The sequence below is a fragment of the Apteryx rowi genome, unplaced genomic scaffold (assembly GCF_003343035.1).
Source record: "Apteryx rowi isolate R43461 unplaced genomic scaffold, aptRow1 scaffold_223, whole genome shotgun sequence".
Lineage (NCBI taxonomy): Eukaryota > Metazoa > Chordata > Aves > Apterygiformes > Apterygidae > Apteryx > Apteryx rowi.
Window position 1 is genome coordinate 589,719 of NW_020448564.1, and position 14,569 is coordinate 604,287.

A 14,569-nucleotide genomic window follows, 5' to 3' on the forward strand; every position below is an offset into this window, starting at 1 on the left:
CACACACACACACACACACACACACACACACCTCTCCCAGCTTTGTGACTGCACACCCAAACATAGACCTGTCAGAGGGCAGGCATGCCCCCCCCCCCCATTTCTCCTGCTGGGTAGATAGCACCATGCTTTCAGTAAGGGTTTAAATGCATGTTAAATGTGCTGTCCAGCCCTGTGCAATAAATATACCCAAGCATGGGATTTTTACAACCTTTTTCTTTCCATTGGCAGAAATCCTCCTTGAAGCCACAGCCCCTTTAATCCTCCTCTTTTGAAAACGTGCTGCAGCATTTCAGAAGAGAGCAGGGAGAGCATGCACCAAGCCTGGTTCGTTGCTAAGCTGTGCCCACTGGTGTCCTGAGCAGGCAAACTGGAAGCATGCAGGGATTCTTGTGGTTCACAAGTAAGTGCCACTGTCCCCTTTAGAGGTGGCACTTACAGACCTGTTTGGACATGAGCCAGCCTGCCTGGCTGAGCTGAAGGACATTATTGGTTTTCTCTCATAGATAGGCTTATACTTTTGGGCCTCAAGGTGATGAGATCTCTCAGTCAGCTGTGGCTGTTCACTCTTTCACAGGGCTGTGGCATCACACAGGGACACTAGCAGCTTCTTTTTTCACATGCGTTTTTCTCATGTTTTCCCTATGCAAGAGATGGAAAGAAGCATTTCTACTTTGATGCTTTTCTAAGTGTAGCAGGTCCACAATTTGAAGCAGTTCAGGCCAGATGCTAGAACCAGATGTAGGGAAGAAAGTTGTCCCCTGTTTTTGATGGGCAATTTTTTCCCATTTCTATTTTGCGAAGTAATCATTGATACCAGTTATCAGTGCTGATTAAGGTCTGATTTCCCGTTGATTGCTAATGATACATAGGTAAACTGTGATGATGGTAAGGAGAAGAATAAGGAAACTCAAAAGTGGAAATGACAGAGCTTGTGAAACTAAGTCCATAATTTTAATGGAATACAGGCAATTAAGCATTGTAGAACTTATTAGCTGTGAACATATATAAGTGAATATGATTTTTTTTCTCTACTTACAAATTGCAATTGCCACTGTATTATTTTACCATTTATGGTGACTTTCCTCATTATATGCCCAGTGACTTATATTAGCAGTTTGTTATATCTGGCTAAATTTACATAAGTGTGCTTATATATTCTGTGTTTCTGCGATTTTTGTGGTATTATAACTCTTGCAAGAGTCAATTTATAGTACTGAAACTTTCATGCCTTGCTTCTGTTAAAAATTTGTTTGTTCCGTGCAATATATCCATCACAGTCCAGTAATTTTCAATCAGTTTACCAAAAGCTATTTGATGTATATGTCTGAGAATAATATGTGTATGTACATGCACATTTGTAATTTAAAATCACTTTAACACTTCACTGTACTGTGCCTGTAATTTGACTTTTAGCTGAGTGTTGCTTCTTAACAGGCCAAAGCTTACATTGTTCTCTTTGCACCTGTGTGCTTTTACTGCTCAGAGAAGATGGTCTGCACCCATCATAACCTGGTACTTTAGTATGTATGTGGCCAGCGGGAATAGTCATGTAGGATCCTCTGATCTGTTTCTTTTTTCTTTCCTCCACCCTGCTTATTCATATTCTCCCTACCCTCAACTTTTCTATTCCTTTCCTTAGTTCAACTCCTTATTCAAGTCTCCTTGATTTTTCTTCCCACTTGACAGCTGGTTTGATGAGAGGATATCCCGCCATGAAGCAGAGAACAACCTTATGAGCAAAGGAATTGGTTCCTTCATCGTCCGAGCCAGTCAGAACTCTCATGGTGACTTCTCCATCTCTGTCAGGTATCTACTTCTTACAGCATCTTCTTACTCCTTTTCCTGGTTAATGGTCTCCCTAGCCTCTTCTTAACAGGAATCCTAATTGCCTCTCAGGAAGTTTGCATGCTGCCAGTCACTGGTAGAGCTGCTGTGTTGCAGATGAAAACAAATTCGGCATCTGATTCCCAAATGCTTTTGTTTTTTTTTTTTTCAAGTGACACAGTGAATGCCCCGTTCCAAAGCTGCATCTCCTGGTGGCCTGCTTTCTGAAAGAGCTGCAGCAAAGCAGAGAGTGGTACATGGGACATCTCCCACAGTGCAAAACATGTGCCTTCTATTTGTTTTATTTGCCTGACAGCTCCAGTTATGGGATCCAACAATTCCACTACTACCCATAAAGAGACGACTGTTACATTATTAATCTATTTCCCACAGGTCACTAAAGAGCCATTGAATGGCTTTCTGTCACTAGCAGCCCAACTGCAWTTCAGCCATTTATTGTAATCCATCCTTTCTCAGAGCCCTTGCTTCAAAGCAGAGCTGTTAACTGACGACTGGTTTCCCGATTTTCAGTCAAACAATTGATGATCAGTTTTAAATTAAAGTACTGATTAGCAATTTGCTTTCCAGGCATTGTGCACTTTCTGATTCAGGGAGCTTAAAAAGTATCGGGAGGAAATGCAGGAAAACATTCTGCCAAGAATAGTAACTCTGCTGTGGCCCCCTCTTTCCAAACCTAGATGTTTGCTCAAGCCACCTCTTCCCATTCTAGGAGACTTTGGCTACATCTACACCAATATACTAAGCACAGTCAGGCACTATTCTCTGACCTGAAGACAAGCAACATGGTAGAGGTCAGATCCATATGGCTAAACTCTCTTCACCCCACAGAACAGAACAGCTGTATTCAAGCAGTTCACTGGGAATGGTTCCTGGTCCATGTGGTCCCCCTAACCATGGCCCAGCATTATCTAAGAAAGGGCTAGCTGGTTTAGATCAAAACTGTGCTAACACCAAAACCAGATCACATCTGGTACAAAGTGGAATTGTTCAAATTGGATGAGAGGTAAGGGTGGGGGTGAACTACAGGGGGGAAATCAAGGGCAGGAGGTGGGACTGTTAATTTTGACTTGTAATTGCACCTCATAATTCCTTCTTTTATTCCTTTTGGGYAAGGAGATGAGTTTGTAGTCATATATTATGCTGGGTATTATACAATTATAAAATATAGTGTATGGCTTCATGCGAATGTGTGTGTGGCTGTGATGCATGTGGTGTGAAAAGGTATAACATATCTCTTACAGTCAATGCAAACTGGGTGTTAACAGGCACCTGCAGAAGCTAGTGGGGAGACTACACCTACATTGCTGTCTTTCTTATAAAGTACAGAATGAAGCTATTATCTTTTGTGGCCCTGAAAGCTTCTCTGACCTTTATTTAAAAGGGGAAGCTCTAAAACCCTGTGCTTTTGTACTGACTGTGCTTTGTCACTGGGCAGTCTTGCAGCATTGCATGTTTGTAAACTGATGAGCCCTTTGAAATACAGAGCCACATCCAGCTCTAGTACGTACAAGGGCTATCTTTGCTTTACTTTCTAGAAGTCTAGATTTGGCTAAGCATCAGCAATGAGCTTTGGTACCCTTTTGGAAAAGACTTTCCAAAGAAGATAAAGTTGCAATCCAGGTGGTGATCTATTACTTTTCCAATTGGATCCAGGCATGAAGATGAYGTGCAGCACTTCAAAGTGATGAGGGATTCAAAGGGTAACTATTACTTGTGGACAGAAAAATTCCAATCACTAAACAAGCTGGTGGACTACTACAAGACAGCCTCTATCTCCAGGCAGAAGCAGATCTTCCTGAGGGATGACAGCCGAGGAGAGAAGGTACACACAAACTATCCTTAGGAGTTCCTCAGTGAGAAAACCTTCCGCAGAAGGAGTTTGGCCCTACAAGGTTGTTTCTGGGGGTCTGCACCTGGAATCCAAATCACATTATTATGCTGGTAGGCCTTGCAGCCTAGATTTTTTGTTGRTTTATCTGTATAGTTATATAATTGAGCAGAATTTTGAGAGTCAGTTTTGGATATCAATAGGAAGTGCTGCAGATCTCAATAGAGGGCCTTTGCTAGAGCTGTGTTGAGGCCCCAGAGACAAAATTCTATGATGCTTTGCACAGCCAAGGGAAGCAGGACTTACCTTATGAGATGCCTGGTGTAAAGAAGCTTTGAGAAGCTCTTAGCTCAGGAAAAGAATAGGGCCTGGTGATGCAGTGAGGAGGRGGGAGGTATAGAGCTTATTGGCAGGCTGTGTCTGAGAAGAATTTGAGTCTGGTTTCCTAGTGTCCCTGAATGTGCTCTGAGTGCAGCTGTTATTACAGTTGAAAGTATGTCTGCTTGGAAAAACTGCCCATCTTCTGTTACTTATCCGACACAGCAAGGGGTATGGAGGAACTGAAGGCAAGATCTGGAACAATGGCTGGTAGGGGCAGAAAAGTACTGCCAAGGAGAACATAGCAGATATGGGAACAAGCTGTGTGTTCAGGGAAGGTGCAGCAAATGTTTGAGAAGGCAGGGAAATCCCAGTCCAATAAATGCCTGATTTGGTGTAAGGAGAACAAGCAAATGACGTAGTAGAGACACAGTGCTGGGAGTGAACTTGCCTGGTCACTCCAGCAACTGAAGTCCTGCTTTACTGGGAAACGGATTCTGGGATTAAATTACCAGGATGTGCAAGCAGAGGTAAGGCTGAAAGTATGTGACTTGCTCACTGCAGCGGTAAAGTTTTATAGGCTACATGTGGGTCATTCTTGCTGGCTCCAAAACAGAGAGGATTTATTTTTCAGTCTGAAAGTGGGGCACATGTTGTTTTCTCCTTCTAGAGCACTTATCCAGTGCTTTAAAATGCATTACTAAGATATAAAATAGAGACTATGGGACCTATGAGAGAAAGACCACAGCAAATAGGAGAAAGGAAGGATATATATGTTTATATGTGTATCCTAGTAAAACAACCTGTTTGGGCTGACCGTGAGCAGGAAAGGGAAACGGAACAGCATTTGCTCCAAGATGTAGACAGGCAAATGAAAGAACAGGAGTCAAGTTTGCTTTGGCAAACGCTCTGTACATTTGTTATGGTGAAGGGCTCAGCAGGGTATGTTTAGCACTCATCACAGTGGGGTTTCAGTTCACAATGAGAATTTCTGGATGCTACAGTCATATGATAAAATGATAGGAATATACAGATCTCAGTGCAGAGACAAATGAAGTCTGAGGGCAGCATTTCCAAAAAGAGCTTGGTTGCTATGCTAGTCCTCAAATCAATGGTGACGTTTTCAGCCCACTATACCCCATCACTACCCAGTCTTCAAATGGGGAATGGTTATGACARAGATCTAAAATATGGGACTCCTGATTCATCCTTCTGTTTCAGAGGGGTAGGAGCCTTCCTTTGGAAGAGCTTCCAAGGTAAAGAGCAGCGGTAGTGGTCTGTCAGCAATGATTGCTAAACTTCAGTCAAGGAGGTAGTGGGAAGCAATATCTGACCTCACTTTTTTGATCTTCTTTCATCAGGAAAGGCATGGTGGGAGCCTGGAACGGATGGGCCGGGAAGGACTCCACCTGGGTGGAGCAGCTGGAGAAGTTCATCTTTCTATATCYAAGAGATATGCAGAGCATCCTGTCCCCGTATTGCACCAGCAACAGGTACTACCAGGAAAGAGGGGCTGGGAGATCAAACCCAGGCATACAAAACATTGGCCTTGATTGCATGATAGTGGATAGTCGCCCTGTCAAAGTCCATCATCCTGAACCTGCTTCAGGAGGCAGAGTCAGTCAGGTTTCCACATGAGATGTAGCASCAATGATGGTGTCAGCCTGGGGAGCTCTTTTGTTGTGAAATAAATATGTGACCTTTTATTTAGTTCTGTTTAGGACTGGTAGACAGACCAGCAAAAATCAGAAATCATCATACAGTGACCCTTTCACTGGGAGCTTGGGAGGACTGAGCTCCCCCCCAAAAACTGGAAAACAAGGGGAGGTGTCATGTTCTTGTATTGCTTGGGAAAGGATGAAAAGTAACATCCAGTGAGAGTGCATAAAAACAACTCCAGATCTTGCACACATATATACAGTTTTAGGAACTCCTCTCAAGTTTGCGGTACAAGTGAAATCTTGCTGCCCCTTTTTTTCCTGTGTTATGATACTGACATTCAGCATCACAAAATGCATAAGGGAAGAGAAATGATTGTGTTAACCCTGGGAGGGTTTGGCTTCCTTCAGAACATTCCTCTTCCTTCTCCTTGCAGTAGGCTGGTGCTGTCTTCAAAGTGCTTCCTGATTTGGGTGGAAGATAGTTTTCCTGGGATTGGCTAATGTCTCTAGCTAGAGACAGTGTAAGCATCATCCAAGGAGAGGACTTCTTCCACTGAAGGAAGAGATCCGAAACTATGTCCCATAAGCTATGAGAGCTTCCATATAACAAGGCCAGGGACAATCACAAAATGGCTGTTCTGCTTCCCATCAGACAAGGAACAGTGTTGCCTGTTGGGGACTGCTGATGGAATAACAACTTCTGACAAGGCTAAGGGCCTGCGCATTTCGTACTGCAGCCTATGCAGGAGTCACATTTGATACAGAGCAGAAACACTCATAGGAGTGAAGTATCTGTGCAGTAAGTCTTGCAGCTGCAAAGCCAGATTGAGTTCAATCACTGACTTTTACGCAGGGACAGGTGATGTGCAAATTGTGATCCAGTCTCAGGGATCCCTTAGGCTGACAAAGATGCAAGTGAGACCAAGGAGCATTTGGAAGAGTAGGTGCGTGAAAGGAAGCAAGGAGAGGGAGGGGACAATAGCTGTTTACAGCAAGCACAAGCTGTTGCTCTTCCTCCTCTCCACTGACACATCTGATCAGACCCTGTGTCACTGAAAGACTTCTGTAACCTGAGCTAACACAGTAACAGATTCTGTTGCACCATTACCATAAGGAAAAGCTCAATGCATGTACAGGCCTGGAGGGAGGGAGACACCCAGCACCTGTTGGTTGAGCAGGCAAAAGAGAACTTGTTCTCTAAATGTATGGGCCTAGTTCCTCTCTCCATCTGTCTGGGCTGATTTGTGTTGATATAACTTAGATGTGCATTCATATGGCTTCTTTTCTTTGAATCTGGTTTTCTCTCTTTCTCCTTCAGTTAACAGGACTACTGGACTCTCAGGCCTGCTCCCTGCCTTTTACAGTGTGGGGCAGCCCAAAGTAAAAATAGTGAGTGAGTCTTCAGGTAATACACTCAGCAGAGCCAGCAACTCTGCCATTCCCACTGCAGAACCAGCATATGGGACGGAGGAAGGGCAAGGAGTGGGCAGGACTGGGATATAACAACTCCAGATTGGCAAAAGTCCCCTTAGCAAGCATGGCTTGTCACCTGTGCGTTAAATAGGCTTGGGTTTTCTCCAAACATCCCAGAGGCCAAATCAGCCACTATCTTACCCCTTTTCCCAGCAGATGTGGAATACAGCTGAAGACATTGCTTGAAACAGTCAGCCTTCAACTTCTAAGACAAAAAATCCACAACAGAACAGTCTTAAGATGTTATTTTCCAGAAGGGCCGTTGCTTGCAGGACTGCAGTGAAGGAAATATATTGGAAGCAGATATCCAAGACAATTTATCTAAGGGTTGAACCCTGATTCCCTGGGCATCAATGACTCTTAAAGCCCCTCATTTATGCAGCTGAGTGTATTCATGACTTTTCTCCTGCTGTTGTCTTTCTAGGATAGGTATAGTGGGAGCCTGGACAGGAAAGATGGGCTGCATGGACTGACAGATCACAGCCAAGGAAGGGCAGCAGCTGTGCAACGGAGACACACAGACCCACTGCACCAGCCAACACCGGTAGGTGATGTACCTGGACGGCCCCATCTGCAGACCTCACTGGATCCCTAGCAGTGGCTAAGCAGTCTGGGCAATGTCACCTGCATAGAGTTTGCAGGAGGGACAGTATATTACACCTGTTGTAATGCAGTACTCTTCTACCTCAGAAGATGTTGCTGTATCTCAAGACTCCATCCCAGCCACTTGAATTTGGTTCTAGGGAACTCTGAGGGCAGGGCTACATTGTTATAGGAATGTAGGTCTAAGATTGCTCTCCAAACCAGTCTCAGTTAACATGCAAACATATTGCATGCAAGAGGGGCCTTAGCATGAGCTCTGTGGAGGCAGGAATCCAAAGTCTTTATTATAATCCGGCTCAAAATACCATGCCTTTTATCCCTCAGAGGCTGTGGCAACAAATAACAACATGCCCTTACCTGCCACATCCCATCAATGATCAAGAAGCCACCAAGTCACATTATAGAAAGGTCTATGTGCCTTTAAAATAATTTGAAACCAACCAAATAACCGGGAACCATGTCTCAGCAGGCCCTGAATGCAAGATTTGGCAAAAGTTAGCCAGGGATCAAACAAAAKCCTTCCAACAAGGCCTGAAAAACATACCTCCCAAATTATCCATGCCCCATGATGTGGGTGCCAACAATTTCCCAGTAAAGCCCACACTATATCCTTTAAAATCTGATTTCCAGTCAAAATGGGAAACTGAGTGCAAAGTCTCTTAGAATGAAGTTTTCATAAGAAAACATTCTGACTATAATGCTTGATAAAGTGTAAACCCAAAATAAACTGATAACCCAAAATAAACTGATACAGCCAAACAGTTCCTAAATCCTTTTGACCTTATCTAACAAGAAAGGTTCAAAGGGCTGCTGAGAACCCGAGCACCATCCCTTTGGGTTTTCTAGTAGATCAGTCCCTCTTTCCTGTAGTCCTGGCCACTTCCTTGTTTAATTGCAAGCTGGTCTCAGTTTCAGTGTTGCTTGTCTTCTCCTAGTCAACATATGTACTAGGGTGTAAGAGGGGTCACAGGAGGGTGAACTTTAAGAACTGTGGCTCACTGTTCCCTGCCTGTCTATGTCTCCTCCCCAGCGAACGCTATGGGTCCGTGCCTTGTACGACTTTGATGCAGTGGAGAATGATGAGCTGGGCTTCCGCAGTGGAGACATCTTAGAGGTCCTGGACAGCTCCAACCCATCATGGTGGAAGGGGCGTCTGCGTGGGGAACTGGGTCTCTTCCCTGCCAACTATGTCACACCAATGCACCTCTGAGGGCACAGAATGCCCTAAAGGGCCATATTGGAGCTGCTCTGATGTGACAGGGACAGAGATGGAGCGCATCTTCCCTTGCCCCCGGGACATATGGTGTTTTTGTTATTGTCTTAATTTATTGGCAATTGATCTTTTAAAGCATTGGTATGAAAGGGAACCTGTGGAAGAGGGTAGGGATTTTCTCCCTGTGTTTTACATCCATGATRGGGGAAGGAGCAAGAATCCTGGATTATTCATTGGGACTCTGCTGGATCCTCCCTGCCCTGTCATTCCTTTGGCTAAATATTGATAAGTTACTGCAATTCGGTTTGTCCTGTAGAAATGCAGGTCAGGCTTCGATATTTAGGCAGCCCCACCCCTACCTTTTGGATCTGGTAGCACACATAGTCCCTTTGGACTCGATTTCATGTTTCTTTCCCCTTTTCCCTCAATGCGCAGAGGCAGGAAGAACATCCAGGTCAATAAAGTGATGGTTAATAATCCTTCAAGTAGGGAGGGAAAAGGAGGGGGCCTCAGGGTGAGGTTCAAGGCGACCTTGATTTTTCTAAATATTTTCTGCTGGTATTGATGGTGTGGGTATACCTGATGAAAGGCTAGGATCCTGTGAGCTTTTGTACAAACAACACAGTGGTGAAGGTATGGAAGGGGGAGAAACTAATTTCTTTGCTTCTTCTAATAGTCTTGCTCTCCTGTGCTCCTGCACTCCGTAACAACTTCTCCTATTTTCAAGCTGCTTTCCAAGGTACCTTCATTTCCTGTTAGACATCCTATTTACAGCAGGTCAGGCTCTTCAGCTAAATGAATATCCACTTGATGGGATAACAATGGATATCCCTCCTTTTGTAAAATTCAGTTGGGGAAGGGTGGGGAAGAAAAGGGTGGGTTTTTTGTTTTTGTTTTTTTTTTCCTGGTTCGGTCCCAGAATTTCTTCCCCTGAGAATCTGGGGTGCTGGGGACTGCTGTGTACACAACTCTGACTTGCTGGTGGAGTGCCTCATCCAGCAGGTAGATCTATTACTTTACAGTATGCAGAGCGTAAAGTTTGTGGCCATTGAATAGTCTCTTCTCTGTTCCCTTTTTTGGGGGGTGAAATAAGGCAAATGGTAGGTTTTCAAATAATTATTGAGTGAATACCAAGATGTGATACAAATATATTGCAAATGCACATTAAAAATGATCCAAACCCTGAGAAAGAGAAATGCTGCTGCATAACCAGTGCTCATGCAAACTGATATTAAACAAGCTGCCTGAATTTTTCACAACATGTGGGACCTCGGGAGTCAGTAAGGAAGTGATGATTTATCATTCTTGGGAAAGAAAGAAAAGGCAAGTGAAAAAACTCTAAAAACAAATCAGACTCAGCAAGAAAAATGTTCTTATCTTTTGTTAGTCCCAGTATGGAAAGAAAAACAGGAAATAGGCTCTTGGTGCAGTCCAATTCAATGTAGCTGGCCCAATTAAAGCTGCCAGCTACATGCAATATTAGCAGAAAAGACTCATTGTCAAATATTTGAGAGAACTCCACCAAAAGTAGATTATTAATGGCTGAAGTAAAATGAGAATAATTAACAAGGCATATAAGCGCTAAATAGAATAGAAAACTTTGAAAGACATGTTAAAAGCTTATCTCAGTTGGCTGCCAGGGAGGTTCAGGTCATGAATAGACACCATATGACTTGCTGGGCTGGACTTGGCTCTGTTCTCTTGTAGGTGCTCCATTGTGGAGCCTTAACATCTTCCCTTTGAAGTGGAGTGAAGTCCATGGCATTCTTTTGGATCAAGCTGCCTTATTTAGTGGGTTGGTGTGAGAGTGTAACCCTCGGTGACTCCACAGCTTGAAGAGCGCAGCTAACAGAGTCAGCGAACAGACACATCAGTTTGCGCAGCAGTGTCTGGGCTTTACTTAGACCCTCTGAGAACCTTGTTGGAAGTTGTGGAGACTTTCTAGGGACCCTCTGAGAAATGAGAGGGTGCTTGCTGCAGACAGGTAAGGGGAGCTAGGCAAGGACAGCTATAGTAGGCCTTAACTTCTCCTGGGAAGCTCTAACTTGGTGTAGCTGGGTGTAGCTGCTGCTAACAAGCTCTATTGGTTGCCCCTGATCAGAGGGAGTTGTGACCTTTGTTCCAGCAGACCCTTGATTAGGGTGGGTCAAGCACCCTGTTAGTCAGTGCTAGGGACAGGCCTAGAGTGCAGCTCACAGAGGCAGCAAAGGCGGCYACAAAGAACAGGCTCTCCCCTCCAGTTCTTCCTGAATATGGTTATGCAACGCCACAGTGTGCATTCTCCAGCAGCCGTTGGAGTTGCTGCATCTGCCATGTTGGAGGCTTCCACCCAGACTGACCTTCTAACAGCAGATGCAGCTCTGCAGGTCTCAGGCTGCAGACAGTGCTGGGGGTCTCTCTCTCGTGAGGCTGGGGCTGACAGTCATCTTTTCTGCAGATGTGCTGTTGTTGACAAATTGTGTCACGAGGTAAAGGAGTTATGAGAGGAGGTAAGCAGGCTGCGTAATATCCAACAAGATGAGCAAGAGATTTACTGGACTTCAGGAGAGCAAACTTTGGGCTCTTCAGGGACCTTCTTGGAAGAATGCCATGGGATAAGGCCCTAGAAGGAAGAGGGGTCCAAAAGAGCTGGTTAATATTCAAGGATCGCTTCCTCCAAGCTCAAGAGCAGTGCATCCCAAGGAGCAAGAAGTTGAGCAAAGTAGGCAGGAGACCTGCATGGATGAACAAGAAGCTCCTGGCAAAACTCAAACAGAAGAAGGAGTTGCACATAAGATGGAAGCAGGGACAGGCCACTTGAGATCATTATAGGCACGTCATCCGAGTATGCAGGGATGTGACTGGGAAGGCCAAGGCCCATTTGGAATTGAATCTGGCAAGGGATGTCAAGGACAGCAAGACGGCTGCTTTAAATACATCGGTAACACAAGGAAGAGTAGGGAGAATGTCGGCCTGCTACTGAATGGGGCAGGGGCCCTGGTGACCAATGATACAGAGGAGGCAGAGGTACTGAATGCCTTCTTTGCTTCAGTCTTTACTGCTAAGACTGGCCTTCAGGAACCCCAGACCCTAGAGACCACAAAAAGTCTGGAGACAGGAAGATTTTCCCTTGGTTGAGGAGGATCRGGTTAGAAATCATTTAGGCAAACTGGACATCCACAAGTCCATGGGCCCTGATGGGATGCATCCACGAGTGCTGAGGGAACTGGCAGACATCATTGCTAGGCCACCCTCCACCATCTTTGAAAGGGCATGGAGAACAGGAGAGGTGCCTGAGGACTGGAAGAAGGCTAATGTCACTCCAGTCTTCAAAAAAGGCAAGAAGGAGGACCCAGGGAATTACAAGCTGGTCAGCCTCCCCTCAATTCCTGGAAAAATGATGGAACAGCTCATCATGGATGCCATCTCTAAGAATGTGAAGGATAAGAAAGTGATCAGGAGTAGTCAGCATGGATTCACGAAGGGGAAATCATGCTTAACAAACCTGATAGCCTACTACAATGGGATGACTGGCTGGGCAGATGAGGGGAGAGCAGTGGATGTTGTCTACCTTGACTTCAGCAAGGCTTTTGRCACTGTGTCCCATAACATCCCCATAGGCAAGCTCAGGAAGTGTGAGATAGATGAGCAGACAGTGAGGTGGATTGAGAACCGGCTGAATGGCAGAGTTCAGAGGGTTGTGATCAGTGGTGCAAAGTCTAGTTGGAGGCCTGTAGCTAGCGGTGTCCCCCAGGGGCCAGTAGTGGGTCCAGTCTTGTTCAACTTCTTCATCAATGACCTGGATGAAGGGACAGAGTGCACCCTCAGCAAGTTTGCTCATGATACWAAACTGGGAGGAGTGGCYGATACACCAGAGGGCTGTGCTGCCATTCAGAGGGACCGTGACAGGCTGGAGAGKTGGGCAGAGAGGAACCTCATGAAGTTCAACAAAGGSAAGTKCAGGGTCCTTCACATAGGAAGGAATAACCCCATGCACCAATACAAGCTGGGGGCTGACCTGCTGGAAAGCAGCTCTGCTGAGAAGGACCTGGGAGTCCTGGTGGACTGCAGGCTGACCATGAGCCAGTAATGTGCCCTTGTGGCCAGCAAGGCCAGCGGTATCCTGGGCTGCATTAGGAAGAGCACTGCCAGCAGGTCAAGGGAAGTAATCCTCCCCCTCTACTTAGCCCTGCTGAGGCCACATCTGGAGTACTGTGTCCAGTTCTGGGCTCCCCAGTACAAGAGGGATGTGGCACTACTGGAGCAAGTCCAGCGAAGGGCTACAAAGATGATTAGGGGACTGGAGCATCTCTCTTATGAGGAAAGRCTGAGAGAGCTGGGCCTGTTTAGCCTAGAGAAGAGAAGGCTGAGAGGAGATCTTATTAACGTGTACAAGTATCTTAAGGGAGGGTGTCAAGAGGCTGGAGCCAGACTCTTTTCAGTGGTGCCCAGCAACAGGACGCGAGGCAACGGGCGCAAACTGAAACACAGACAGTTCCRTCTGAACATGAGGAAAAACTTCTTTCCTGTGAGGGTGACAGAGCACTGGAACAGGTTGCCCAGAGAGGTAGCGGAGTCTCCTTCCTTGGAGATATTCAAAAGCCATCTGGACACAATCCTGGGCAATGTGCCGTAGGTGACCCTGCTTGAGCAGGGGGGTTGGACTAGATGATCTCCAAAGGTCCCTTGCAACCTCAACCATTTTGTGATTCTGTGGAGAGTGTTTTGTTTTGTTCCCCTCTACTTTGGGGGGGAGTATTCAAGCTAATGCCAAATTTGGAAGAGAGCAGTTTAATATTCAGGGGGAGAGAGGACCAAGACTGGGGGAAGATGGAAGCAAAGAAAAAATACAGACCACTGAAAGCAGAGGACTAACATGAATGGTGACTTTTCATGTTCAGGTCTGGCTGAAACAGAAGAAATGGTATGTTCATTCTTATTCCTGCTGTGTCAAATTGTCTTTCAATTAATTCCTTTTTTGATGAGAGTTACCTTTAAAATTGGAACCAATGCCTCATTTTCCTTTCCTCAGTGCTCTAAAGACCCTCTTGGTAGTGAAGATGTAGTTGCACAAAATTAATTGAGGATAATGCACTTAGCACTTTGATAGCTCTTCACACATTTGAAACCCCTTTACAGAGATTAACTAATTAAGCAAGTCTAAGTAGTACATTGTAATTACCCCCATGTTAAGCGATGGCTCTTTTGAGAAAGAGGTAAATTTCCACGTGATTTTTTTCAATAGACATTTGAGGAATTAATACTTAAGTCAGTTAGTGCTATATGACTGCATGCTAATTATGGACAACACAGCAGGACCACAGTAAAATCATGATTTCCCATTACAGGCAGCACCTAATGACACCAAAATTATGAGGCTCCAAAGATATCGTGGCATCTGTGATAAACAGACCAGTGCCACATTCTGCATTGCTTTGTGGAGCTGGCCTAGCTTTGGTCTGCAAGACCCAGCCTCACCTGTCTCTGCTTCTGTTCTTGCCTGCTCCCCAGGGCAGAAGCAGTGCTACCTGCATGCACTGTGCACACCAGCAGCAGGAAGGCACAGGAGCCAGGCTGCATTTCTGAACCCTCCCCTAGGAGAAGCAGTTCTTCTCCCAGCAAAACAGCACAGAGAAGAAGTGTGGC

General features: G+C 45.3%; 1 protein-coding gene across 6 annotated transcripts in view; it reads left to right on the plus strand.

Annotated features, from left to right (window-relative positions):
* GRAP2 (GRB2 related adaptor protein 2) overlaps positions 1-14,569 on the plus strand; it is a 53,903-nt gene that overhangs the window by 29,870 nt on the left and 9,464 nt on the right. For 4 of the 6 annotated variants that reach the window (XM_026065004.1, XM_026065002.1, XM_026065003.1 and 1 more), the window contains exons 4-8: positions 1,690-1,809; positions 3,502-3,670; positions 5,356-5,487; positions 7,553-7,672; positions 8,762-8,845. In XM_026065004.1, the coding sequence (XP_025920789.1) occupies positions 1,690-1,809; positions 3,502-3,670; positions 5,356-5,487; positions 7,553-7,672; positions 8,762-8,845 (625 nt within the window). Of the gene's footprint in view, positions 1-1,689; positions 1,810-3,501; positions 3,671-5,355; positions 5,488-7,552; positions 7,673-8,761; positions 12,607-14,569 lie in introns of those variants that run through there. The other 2 variants (XM_026065006.1, XM_026065007.1) reach the window with 1 other exon arrangement.